Source organism: Nematolebias whitei, chromosome 9 (genome assembly GCF_014905685.2).
Source record: "Nematolebias whitei isolate Nwh7 chromosome 9, NemWhi1, whole genome shotgun sequence".
Classification (NCBI taxonomy): Eukaryota; Metazoa; Chordata; class Actinopteri; order Cyprinodontiformes; family Rivulidae; genus Nematolebias; species Nematolebias whitei.
This window is the reverse complement of record NC_056506.1, coordinates 13,800,948-13,813,867: the sequence shown is the minus strand read 5'-3', so window position 1 is coordinate 13,813,867 and position 12,920 is coordinate 13,800,948. Positions and strand designations below refer to the sequence as shown.

Sequence of the window (12,920 nt, the reverse complement as noted above, 5' to 3'; positions counted from 1 at the left end):
TATGTTCAGGTGTGTTCAGATATGTTCATCTATGTTCAAGTGTGTTCAGATATGTTCAGGTGTGTTCAGATATGTTCATCTATGTTCAGTTGTGTTCAGATATGTTCAGGTTTATTCAGATGTGTTCAAATATGTTCAGATGTGTTCAGATGTATTTAGGGTTTTTGTTTGTGTTGAAAGATGAGCTGCAGAGTTTTGGACCAGCTGCATTCGAGAGACTCCAGCTTGGATAACTCTAACATACAGAGTCATAATAAGCCAGTTGGGAGGTAAGAAAAGCTTGAACTAACCCTTCAAAACTCACTCAGTTCTATGTAAATAACTGTGGAATGCTACAGCATAGTGATGTTGATATAAAAGTTAATGAAATAGTGTTTGAACTGCTATGAAACATTTTAGATTTCATTCGTTTACTTTTCAAGACAGTAAGAAGTCAAGTTGGAGTTGGCTCCACTCACACTGTTAGCTTGATTCCCATCAGCCATAAACTCTGCCAACAGAGGTCATTCAAAGTGCTATCTTCAACAGGTAAGATATTATTTGTTCATAAATCTTCCAGGGCAGCACGGTGGCGCAACTGGCAGAGCTGCTGCCTCTCAGCGAGCAGGACCCTGGTTCAAACCCCGGTCCAGGGGCCTTTCTGGGTGGAGTTTGCATGTTCTCTCCGTGCATGCGGGGGTTTTCTCCGGGTGCTCCGGTTTCCTCCCACAGACCAAAAACATGCATGTTAGGCTGATTGGTAACTCTAAATTGTCCCTAGGTGTGAGTGAGAGAGTGAATGGTTGTTTGTCTCGTTTGTCTCTATGTGGACTTGCGACCCGTCCAGGGTGTACCTCGCCCCTCGCACAGTGATTGCTGGACATGGGCACTGGTGACCTCCGTGACCCAAAATGGAAGAAGCGGGTAAAGACAATGGATGGACGGATGGATGAATAAATCTTCCACAGAATCATCTTCACCATTAATCAAACTGTGGAATGAGTGGAGCTTGATGAATCAAACTCACATCAGATCCAGGAGAACCTTTACAACCGGAAAGTCCAGGGAAACCATGTTCACCCTAAAGAGAAGAAACATCAGAAACACATGCTGAAACAAGTTTATCAGAGAAACAAAAAGAACAATCTGAGCTGCTTGTGCTCTCCTCACCTTACGTCCATCAACTCCATCCATTCCTCTTTGACCTTTGTCACCCTGAGAAGGAGGAACAGATGAACGAATCAGACATCAGAGAAAATCAATAAAAGTAAAGATAAACTTTCCATGAATTAGATTTTAGAACAAAAGTTACAGTGAAGATTAGATATTAGAGAAAATCTCACCTTGAAGCCTTTGTGTCCTCTTTCCCCCTGCAGAAAAACAAAACACACACCATTAATTTACAGAAAAAATTATAATCTGAATATTGTAGGACAGTTTAGATCTGATGTTACCTTGTCTCCTCTGGGCCCACGGTCACCCTGAAAGCAAAAGAACACAACTTATTATATTACTGTAACAATAAGCATGATGACCCATAATTAAATCCAGAATACAACGCATCTACTCAGACATCTTCATCACAGTGTTTCAGTAAATTTGATTCAAATGTAGTCAGTTTACCCAGAATGAATATCTTTCAACAAAACTCCTAAATATTAGGGAAGCAATTATTGCAGAAAATGACAAGAGAAAGTTTACGTCTGTAAGGAGTCTATGCCATGATACATCCGCCTTTCGATGTATTACTTATAATAAAAACAATGAAAACTTGGAGACGGACATGTTTTTACGTTGTGTGAGTGTGCATGAAATCTCATGCGTATGACTAGAAAGCCAGTTTGTGTTTCATCTTATCAGCAGTGAGTTAATCTGACATTACTGAGAGAGACGGTCTGTAGCTCAGCTGTCTGTGGGGTCTTCACACTCTGACATCTAAAACGTTTTCTGGCAATTCAGAACTACTAAAATGAGCAAGCATGGAGAAACGTGAGCAAACCAGCAGAAATTAAAATATGAATATATAATGTATTAGTATAACCAACACCGTGCTACAACACGATCTTCCTTGGTTATTTCACATGTTAACACAGTTGGGTCTGACTTCAGGAGTTTTAAGAACTCTGACAATTTTTTCCATTTATGGTTTTGTTTGTTTCTTCTTTGAGAAGATCAGTCACAGAACGTGCAAAGGACTTGATCTAGTGTTTGATCTGGATACACCTTAGCACAGTATAAACCACGGTTTGTGACCTTTACAAGCAAACAATCTGTTCTGCCTAAATATGTAAAGTCCAGAGCTGCAAAAGCTATTTGACAATTGGAAAAAAGAGGAACCTCTGAAACAGTTTTACATGAAAAAAACTTTGTTGCACTGATTTTACCTTCATTCCACTGTAGCCAACTGGACCAGGATCACCAACACTGCCCTATAACATTAAAATAAACACATAAGTTCACCTGATAAGAAAAACAAATCCAAGAATAAGAGTTGACAACTTGTCTTTTTAAAGTGTATTAGCAGGTTGGGGATGCCGTTTTTAGATGAAGATGATGAAGGTGGATGTACTTACCACAGGACCAATATCTCCTTTCTCTCCTGGCATCCCCGGTCGACCCATCTCTCCCTAAAGACAAATAAAAACAAACAATGTTTACCTTGTTTCAGGTCAAGTTATAGATTTTAATTTCCATTTTCCTGGTCAGTAGCCAACCTTGGCACCGGTTTCTCCATCTGGTCCTTTTGGCCCTCCAGGAGCCTGCAGCCCAAACAATAAAATGATGAGGATTTCTCATAAAGCAAAACATACATTCCATCTGTGTTAGCTATGAGATTATTGAATAAATACTTACATTGCAGTCAAAGGAGCAGCACTACAAAAAGAAGAGACGTTAAAGTGTTAAAAGTTTGTTTAAAACAACCAAGGCAGAGCAGGAATTCCTTAAAAATACAGCGTTTACTTTGAAAGACAGTGAAAAGAAGCCCACACATCTGTTATCTGAGCCATCTTAATGAGCTCCTCATGTCATTATTTCAGCTCCTTCTGCATTTCCTCTGCAACCCTTTCCTGTTTCCTGATGGTGTGAGAGTTCAGCAGTCTGGACTTTAGTCGACTCGGAGAGCTTCTAAAACTAAACTAGAAACAAACACTTCAGATGTGCTAATTACAGAACGCTTCATTCAGATTTACTACATGAAAACTACAATATCAGTCAAATGTTTTGTGGATAAATCTGGTTTTAAGTTGTTACAGCGACAACTTCTTCTGCTTCTTCTTCGTTCGGCTTTTCCCTCTTCAGGGTCTCCACAGCGAGTCATCCTCCTCCATCTCACTCTGTCCTCACTCCAACTCCTCCATGTCCTCTCTAACTGCATCCATATATCTCCTCTTTGTCTTTTTCCTGGCAGCTGCATTTCTAACATCCTTCTACCAATATACCCACTGTCCCTTCTCTGGACATGTCCAGACCATCTCAGTCTGGTCTCTCTAACTTTATCTCCCAGTTGTTCAACCTGTGCTGTACCTCTGATGATCTCATTCCTAATCTTATCCATCCTTGTCATTCCTAAGGAGTGACCTCAACATCTTCATTTCTGCCACTTCCAGTTCTGTCTCCTGTCTTTTTGTCCATGTCTCTGTCTCCAGACCATATAACATAGCTGGTCTCACTACTGTCTTGTAAACTTTTCCTTTCACCTTTGCTGACACACCCTTTAGTTGCAAATCTCTCCTGAAACTTTTCTCCATCCACTCCATCCTTCCTGGACTCTCTTCTTCACCTCTTTTCCACAATCCCCATTTTCCTGGACAGTGAACAACAATGTACTTTAATGCAAGTCTTTAAAAAACACCTACCACATCCTTTGTCTCATTTGTCTGTAAAAAAAATAAAAAGGTAAAAGACAGAAAAAATTGGTTAGTTTTAAACCCACATATAAATATAATAATGTAAGAGAGGAGAATAAAAAATCCTTACAATGATGTCAATGATGGATCGAATGGTTTTGATCTTGGTGGATCTGGTGTCATCTGCAGCCGTGAAGTTCTGTCTGTAGTTGTGGTCTGTGGCGATGATAGACAGCCTGGTGTCCTGACGAGCACAAACACAAACATTTACTCCTTCATACCTGGAACAGGAGACTCCAGGAGCCCTGACTGTTTGAACGTGTCAAATCGGCTCGTCTCATAAAGACGAGTGGGATTCAACTCAGCTTATCGCCTCAATCAGACCTTTTTTGAGTATTTGTTCATGAATTTTAGCTAGTTTTATATTTTTTATCAGCTTTGTTTTGTTGTGGTTCTACTTTTAACTTCCTATTAAATTCAATTCAAATTATATTTATTAAAATCAATAATTTTATTCTAAATTTGTGTTTATGACATTCTTTTATTGTAGTTTTGATTTATTTTCACTTCCACTGATTTACATATTTTTCTGATGTATTGTTTTGATTTGATAACTTGTTAAAATAACATTATGAGTTGCCAATTCCTTTAGACCTCTAATATTACAGTGATAATGGTTTATTCCCTTTATGATTCATTCATAGTTTTAGTTTTGATTGTTTATTTTTAGTTTAGCTTTCATGCTGTAAAGCACTGTTACACTTCTACTAAGAAGTGCTTTATGAATGAAGGTTGGCTGTTAGGGGATATGAAATGGGTTGGTTGAATGGATTGGTTGGTTGTTTGGTTATTTGGTTGGTTTGCTGGTTGGTTGATCAGTTGGTTGGTTGACTGGCTGGTTGGTTAGTTAGTCAGCTGGTTGGTTGGCTGGTCAGTTGGTTGATTGGTTGGTTAGTTTGTTGACTGGTTGGTTAGTTTGTTGACTGGTTGGTTAGTTGGTTGGTCAGCTGGTTGGTTGGTCGGGTAGGGTAGCTGATTGGTAGGCTAGTCAGTTGGTCGGTTGTTTGACTGGCTGGTTAATTAGTTGGTTGGTTGACTTGTTGGTTAATTAGTTGGTTGACTGGTTTGTTGGCTGGTCGGCTGGTTGGTTGGTTGTCTGGTTAGTTGGTTTGTCAGCTGGTCGGTTAGTTATTTGGTTGATTGGGTAGACTGGTTGGCTGGTAGGCTGGTCATTTGGTAGGTTGGTTGGCTGGTCAGTTGGTTGGCTGGTTGGGTAGGCTGATTGGTTGGTCAGCTGGTCAGTTGGTTGGTTGATTTACTGGTTGGTTGGTTGGTTGGCTGATTGGTAGGTTGGTTGGTTGATCGGTTGGTTAACTGGCTGATTAGATGGTTGGTTGGTCAGTTAGTTGGTTGGTTGATGGGTGGGTGGGATGGCTAACTGCCTGGCTGGTTGGCTGATTGGTCAGTCAATCGTGCATTAGATTGGTTGTTTGGGTTAGGCTGGGATGAGTGGTTGGTCAGTTAGTCTAGTTGATTAATTGTAGTATCGTCCATTACATTAACCCAGCCAGACACTAAACCACAGAATTTATGCAGCGTGAACATCGACTGTCTTCATCACATACAGATCCTTTAGGTTGTCAACTGAGAACTGTATAAAGATCATTTTGTACCCACCTCAGTTTGTAAATTAGACTGACCAATGTGAGTGATAATCATTGAGTTACCTCATTTAGCTTCATGCTCTTCCCAGTTTGGCCCCATTGTTGAATTATTTCATTTTTATTAACAACTAACAAGATTGGGTCTTTTCTTGACATACCCTTAGGCTCAGTTTACGTCACCAGATAAACAAGTGTTGGTAGATGGTAACGAATTGAGAAATGGTTCTGTGGTTAGTGGCCAAAACTGCACTTCAGAGTTTAAAGACACTTATAGGCCCGCAGATTGTTTTCCATAAAAAGTGAATTAGAACCATTAATCTACTTATTCATTGTCTACATCCACTTTATCCTAGATGGTGGCAAATGGCTGGAGTCCGAGGTTAACATGAACCTTCACCAGACCACAGGGCTGACAGAATCCACAAGAAAAAGGCCCTGATTTACCTAAAGAATTTTGAATAAAGACCTAATACAGATTTTATGTTTGCGTTTTTACATCTGTCTTAAAGAAAAACAAAAGTTTCATGGATATGGGCTAACTCTCTAAATTAGTTTAAATTAAGCTAAAGAAAACTACTCACGGTAGAAACATTTGTTAAAACAGGTTAACATTTTATGAAACGTTAATTTTTTTTTAAATTTATTTTTCATTTAGCCTTTATTTATACAGGTAGTCTCATTGAGCCACGAGAACTCATTTTCAAGGGAGACCTGTTTAGGGAGCACATGGTGGGGGTTAAGGGCCTTGCTCATGGGCCCAGAGTGGGGCGAATGAGGGTGGGGGCAAGTGTGGGTGTTTCACCTACCCCACCCACAATTTTGATGTTGTCGGGGCCGGGGCGTGAACCGGCGATCTTCGGATCACAGGCCCACCTCTCTAACCTCTGCGCCACCACTCCCCCTAAATGTTCAGATGAAGCCTGGGATTGGTGTGTCCTGTACATGTGCATCTTCAGGAACCTGTGTTTTGTACCTCCTGGTCAGGTGAGATGGCCACAGCAAACACTTTAACCCCATGCTGCCGGGCTTCATTAGCAGCCTCCTGCACTCCTCCACATGGCTCTTTGTACCCAGTGATGGGATGGCCATCAGTCACAACCACAATGTACTTGTTCTCGTGGTAGTGGGAGCCCCTGCATGAAGGTGGACACTCAGATATGATGACTGCAACTCCAGCTGATGCTGCAGTTGTGCATGAGCTGTAATTACCCAATGAGCAGCTCTGCCAGGCCCCTCTTGATGGCACAATCGGTGTAGGTGCCCTTGCCGATGTATTTGATGCCATCGATAGCAGTCTTCAGGGCGTTGCGGCCGGTGTTCATGTCACCTAGTTCCCGCACAAGGATGGCGTCGTCACTGTAGTGCAGCGCTCCTGAGTTCCACATCAGGACACGGTCGCATTCATGGCGCCTGGAAAACAAAAACATTAGATAAACACAAAATTAACAAATATCCTGGTACAGATGAGATACTGGAGAGCTTATGTACATTTTATGACTGTATATTTGTCTAACAGTGTTAAACACATGCATATCAATTAAATTATCAAAGAGTTGTCAAAGCAATTTAAGAATTGTTAAACTATTATGAGGCCATGTTAGATGCACTGTCAGCATCAGTTGATGGGTGTGGTCAAATATGTTGCACCTGTAAGAACAACCAGCAATGTGTCAGTGTGTCACAACATGCCATCATCACTGTAGAAAGATGAAACTTTAAAATGTGGAAAAACTTTCACTCCTATTGGTCTGTCCGTGTTGCTTCATGAGACTGTGTGGTTGTGTGTCTTACATCTCATGGAGTTCATCTATGAAGCGTTTGGTGAACTCCTTGATCTGGTCAATATAAAAGTTGGGAGGTTTCTGTCTGAGGGCGACGCTCTCAGATGTGTCCAGCACAAAGAAAAGGTCAACAGGACATTCTGTTCATGGAGCAAACAAACATCAATCAGTGACAATTTCAGATTGAGCTACAAAATGTAAATATATCTGCACAAAAAGACAACAATCCATCTTTTCACGCAGTCAGGTCCAGGTATCACAGCACAGGAGGCCCACAGGCAGCTTAGAACACCACAGCAAGATTCATGGAGCTCATTTATCAAATATATTATGAGAAATAAAGTCTGCTCTTCTGGCTGAACAAATCAGAGCTGAAGTTCATCTGCTTCAAGTCCTCTTAGTTGGCTTTATGACCTAGGCCTACCAGAGGAGATCATCACAGGCCTGTTTACTGTGGGCCAGAGTTCTGTCTTCATGGTATTTCCAGAGTTTGCTCTTTTTCAGCTACATGCAACATGTGAGTTTGGAAAACAAACGAACAGGTAAAATCTGGTCTTAAAGGAAGCCAGCTGATTTACATGCAGCCTTGTGTCATGAACACCAAACACATGAATAAGAGCTGGAGCAACGTGTTTCATGCAAACTTACCCGCAAATCTGGATCTTTGGTTTGGCGCTTGCGCTGCAGCCATGAAAGCGCACAGGAGCACAAGGAGACCGCTGAGAGTCTCCATGACTAAACTGCAAACAAAAGCTGCACCAAAATCAAATCACAAGACACCCGGTCCCTGGAAAACAATCCCCCAAACCTCCCGGGCCCCTGAGTCTCACAGCTCTCCAGTAATTTCAACAAACTTTTGGAGACCCCCAGCGCCCCGCCGCAGTTTGTCCGGAGCGAGAACCAGAGCGCGCAGAGGAGGACCAGAGCGCACGGAGAGGAGGAGGAGGAGGAGGAGGGGAAGGAGGAGGGGTTCACTTGCTTTCTCTGTGCGGAGGATGAGCGTGCACGACAAACTTAGATGTGCACTCTGGGATCCACCAAAACGCATGAACGCGGACAGTCTGAACAGATGGTGAAGCTGTGCTGTGCTGTAGATCATGTTTTATTTGTTTTAATAATTACTTTTTATTTCACTCCGACATTACATGCACGTTATCCTGATGCATGCTCAGTGTGTGCTACATGCACGTTATCTTGATGCATGCTCAGTGTGTGCTACATGCACGTTTCTTGCAGAAAATCCAGAAAGACAAAGCAGAAAAACTGGTTTAGTGTTTGATGAGAAGCAGCTGACAAACTTCATGGAAACGTTCAGTTTTATTTATTTATTTAATAAATCTCTAGTTCCTGTGGAGGATGGAGTGGGCGGGGCTTCTACGTCTGGCTCATTTTGGCATCCAGAACCTGAACATAAAAGCAAGCTTGGGAAGATGGAGGGGGGGGGGGGGGGGGGGGTCTCCCCTGAACTGGAAGCGGGAAGAAACATGACGACATCTAGTGGTCAAAGTGTACTGATTTTGGAACTCCTTCTGGAAAAAGGTCCTGGAGTGTAAATGATGGAAGGGGTGTGTTCTGGGAGCGGATGGAGGGGGGGAGGGGGGGGGATGTTGCATGATGGTTGTGGACATGTGTGTGTGTGTCTTCAGTGTGGGACTGTAAGGAAAGTCTGGCTTGGACTCAGATTTTCCACTGAGCTCAGTGAGTCAGAGAGGGAAAGAGGACATCTGGTTGCGATCTGACTTTATTAGCAGCTCGCATCATAAATCTGATGGATGTTTTACAGCTGTGGGGCTCCTCTGTGCGTTACCACGCATTTACAAACAACTCTATTATTTTATTCTCATTCATTACAAAACAGTTAATCCAGAATAATCCTGACGAATGTCTTGGCACTGCAGCCAGGTTGTTTTCATTCAGTCTGATGACTTTGCCTTTTTTTAATATTGAAGGGAAAGTTTTAAATATGCCAAAGTCAAAGAAAGATGTAAATGTAGAGCCGTGCTTCCTGAAGCTAAAAGGCTCATAAAAGGCTGCCCAGTTTCAGAGGATCTTGATGTTCAGACAAGATTTGCAGCATTTCCACGTCAGAGAGAAGGTATGCAGCTCGGAGCAGCCTTCAGGTCTGAAGATAGAAACATCTTGCAGCGTTTAACTCATCGCCACATTTGGCTTTTAAGGACGTAGGACTGAGTGATGAGACGTCTCTGGGAAACGACTCCAAGGCTGATGAAAGGGACGATATATTAGAAGAAACATCGACACGGGGAGGAGGATAAACTGAACTATTCTGTTCCAGTTCACTGAAAACATGAAACATGACACCAAAGATCTAGCAGACACCCAGAATCAAGCATTTGTTTTAGAGGCTGAGCTACCATGAACGGTTTGTGGACTATTCCCTTCATTAGGTTTTGTTACACTTCGGATTTTGCAGTCAACAGGAAATAGGTCGGATAACTACAACTAAATATTGGTGACTTGTTTCAATCTGCAGCAAAGTCAGTGTTTAATAAATCTGACACTGCTGAGAAAATACAAGTTAAATACCAAATGCTTAACGATCACTTACTGCCATCTAGTGAAACCTTTTGAATATGGCACAGCTTTTCTTACATAAAGATTTATTAATCAGGTAACCAAGTTAATTAAAATAAGAGAAAAAGGCCAAAAACAAGCAAACAAATGTCATGTTGAGCCTCGATTTCAACATGTTGGGGTTGTTTTGCACTTCAGCAGATTTATGAATAATCACACTTCTCCTGCTTGTATCAAAGCCTTTCCAAGAAAAAACTTGCATCAGTTTTATATTTTCAGTCAAATACTACAGATACCTCCAGGTCACAGTGGAGAAATTATTTTCGGGGCGTCATTTTTGCATTTAATCTTTTATTAGACTTTTTACATTTTCTTCAAACCACATGCAGTGGCGTGGTGGTCGACAATGAAGTGCCACGTCAGGTTTCTGACAACAGCACAAATACAAGAGATAAAGACTTTACAAGCTACAATGTAAAGAGTGAACTCCAACAAGATGCAGCTGCTGGCTGGTTGGCATGAATACACCTGTGCACGCTCCTGATGGGTGTAGGCGTTATAGTCCAGCTGAGTGTTTTTAATGGAGAATGCAGACGACGCTGCAGGGCAAAAGTAGTTCATGGAAGTATTCCCGTTTGTGACTCTTACAAAGCTTTAAAATAATGTTCACTGTGACATTCAGATGGATTCATACAGAAAACAATGTCTATAAAAAGAACAAAATAAACGTGCTGGTTGTCACAGTCTGGGAACATATTTAGTTTGCAGCGAACAGTGAAACATTCTTCCCAGCTCAAGGTCTGCATGTTATATCAGCGATACTGGAGGCTTATTGTCAGTTAACACTTCAGTACCATTTCTCTTGATAGTGCAGTTTCAAAAGGTTTAGTTCAGCATGTTGATGGTGTTTAAACTCAGTTTATGTTGGAATGGCTCTTCAGGTGCCTCCTCAGGTGGTTCAGACAGGTGTAGGTTTTGGGGCAGAGCTGACAGTGGTACGGTCTCACCCCCGAGTGGTTCAGCATGTGCTGCTTCAGCACACTTCCGTCTGAGAAGGCTTTCCCGCACTGAGAGCACACGTAGGGCCGCTCTCCGGTGTGCACACGCATGTGAACTGTTACTTTGTGCGCCATTGTAAACCCTTTGCCGCACACTGTGCACTTGAAAGGCCTCTCTCCTGTGTGTGTGAGCCTGTGGGTGCGCATGGCCCCCATCTGAGAGAAAGCCTTCCCACAATCGGGGCACTCATGCGGCTTCTCGCCTGTGTGGACCCGGGTGTGACTCCGCAGTCCTCCTGCGGTGGAGAAACACTGGGAGCAGTGCGTGCACTGGTACGGTCGCTCCCCTGTGTGCGTGCGCATGTGCTGCTTCAAGTCGTAGCGGTTTCTGAAGCCCCGACCACAGACCAGGCAGCTTTCAGGTCTGTCGTCATTGTGCCGCAGCTCGTGGTTAGCCAGACATTTTTCTGACAGGAAGCACTTGCCACATTCTTGACACTGATAAGGTTTCTCGTGGTCAACTCTCTGGTGATACTTTAGCTCGCTGATGCCGGGAAACGTCTCGTCACAGTACCTGCACCTGAAGCGATGGTTGGGGCTGTACGGAAGCTGGTGTTCGCTCATCTGATGATTCCTGAGCAGGTGGGCCATCTTGAAGGTCTTTCCACAGTGAGAACACTCGTATTTCGTCAGCAGCTGCACACACTGGTGTCTGACCCGCTCGTGCAGAGACCTGAACTGAGACCCACACTTTGTACAAATGTGGGCAGCGTTTTTACACTTCCTCTTCCTGTGCCCAGACAGGTGAGCTTCAGTCCGAAAAGCTTTCCCACAATGAGAGCACTTGTAGGGCTTCACTGCCGTGTGGAACCTCTGGTGTTCAAGAAACTCAAAGCGATACTTAAAGCTGCGCCCACACAGCGGGCAGTTATGAGTGACTCTTCCTCCTGGGTAGCCGGCTTTGACAGAGGTCTTCCTGGAAGACAGCAACATGCGATGACCACTCCTCCTATATTTCCCTCCAGTCAGATGTTTCACTGTCTCCATTTCACCCCCCTCTTCGTGCCTCTGCTGATGTTTGAGCAGACACTTTGAAGAGATAAAGCTCTTTCCACACTGCTTGCACTGATAAGGCTTGTCATGGTCCACTTGCTGATGGTATTTTAGGTCACCAATTCCTGAAAAACCAGCACCGCAATGGCTGCACTTGAAAAGGCGGCTTTGAACGTGAGTTAGCAGATGTTCCTTCAGGCTGCTAGATTTTGAAAAACTTTTTCCACATTGCCTGCAGTCGTGGCTGCGACCTCGTTTAGGGCAATGGTGCCTGAATTTGTCAAGTGAAGTTGGAAAACTGTTCCCGCATTTAATGCAAAGATACGCAGCATTTTTACACTTGCGGAGCCTGTGTCCCGCCAGCAGAGTGGCTGTCCTGAAAGCCCTCCCACACTCGGAGCAGTTGTAGGGCTGCAGCCCACTGTGGACCCTCTGATGCTCGATGAGCACCGAGTGATGCTTGAAACATTTATCACACTCGGGACATTTATGGATACGTGACAACTGTCTCTCGTGAGGAGACGAAGGGATGTCAGTATTCTTTGGTGATTCTGGAAAATCGGTTGAAGTAGAAGGGTTTGTGGACAATTCCTCGTCGAACATGACAATTTGAGGGACGCCAGTATGTTCATCATCACAAGAATTTGGGTGGGAGGAGATGGCCACTTCCAGGGATGGAGGGAGAGCCAGAGATGGAATCAGAAGATCATCTGATTGAAATGGAGCTGCAGAAACAATTAGAAACATTACTCCCTATACCCCCCACATAATAAACCAAATCATCAAATTTACTTACTTACCAACAGTATTCTTTGCTAACTTTCCATGGCACTGTTTGCTCTGGAGAAGAAATTTCAGGTCGTCTCCATTTGAGACACACTGCATGTACTCCTCCAGCACTGCAGGATCAGTGCTGATCCAAGACGCAGTCTGAAAACAAGGATAGAAAATATGAAACTACAGCTGGAAGCAGCCTCGTTCCCTTGCTCCATTATCTTTTACAATCGCTTGCCTGTTTGAAATCTGGTATTGGCAGCAGCTCCTCGAGTCTCATAAAGAACT

At 43.2% G+C, this 12,920-nt stretch overlaps 2 protein-coding genes across 2 annotated transcripts in view; both read right to left on the bottom strand.

Annotated features, from left to right (window-relative positions):
• col6a1 (collagen, type VI, alpha 1) overlaps nt 1-8,177 on the bottom strand; it is a gene marked incomplete in the record, with an annotated part of 32,820 nt that extends 24,643 nt beyond the window's left edge. The window contains 14 exon segments of the mRNA XM_037682073.1: nt 1,007-1,060; nt 1,150-1,194; nt 1,323-1,349; nt 1,434-1,460; nt 2,364-2,408; nt 2,553-2,606; nt 2,694-2,738; nt 2,833-2,853; nt 3,837-3,857; nt 3,958-4,071; nt 6,465-6,624; nt 6,701-6,901; nt 7,283-7,412; nt 7,921-8,177. Of these exon segments, the coding sequence (XP_037538001.1) occupies nt 1,007-1,060; nt 1,150-1,194; nt 1,323-1,349; nt 1,434-1,460; nt 2,364-2,408; nt 2,553-2,606; nt 2,694-2,738; nt 2,833-2,853; nt 3,837-3,857; nt 3,958-4,071; nt 6,465-6,624; nt 6,701-6,901; nt 7,283-7,412; nt 7,921-8,005 (1,029 nt within the window).
• A 2,363-nt stretch (nt 8,178-10,540) lies between these two features.
• LOC119414957 (zinc finger protein ZFMSA12A) lies at nt 10,541-12,382 on the bottom strand. The gene has a single exon (XM_037682074.1). The coding sequence runs from the start codon at nt 11,850-11,852 to the stop codon at nt 10,722-10,724; it is 1,131 nt and encodes a 376-aa protein (XP_037538002.1). The 5' UTR covers nt 11,853-12,382; the 3' UTR covers nt 10,541-10,721.
• Between the last annotated feature and the right edge of the window lie 538 nt (nt 12,383-12,920).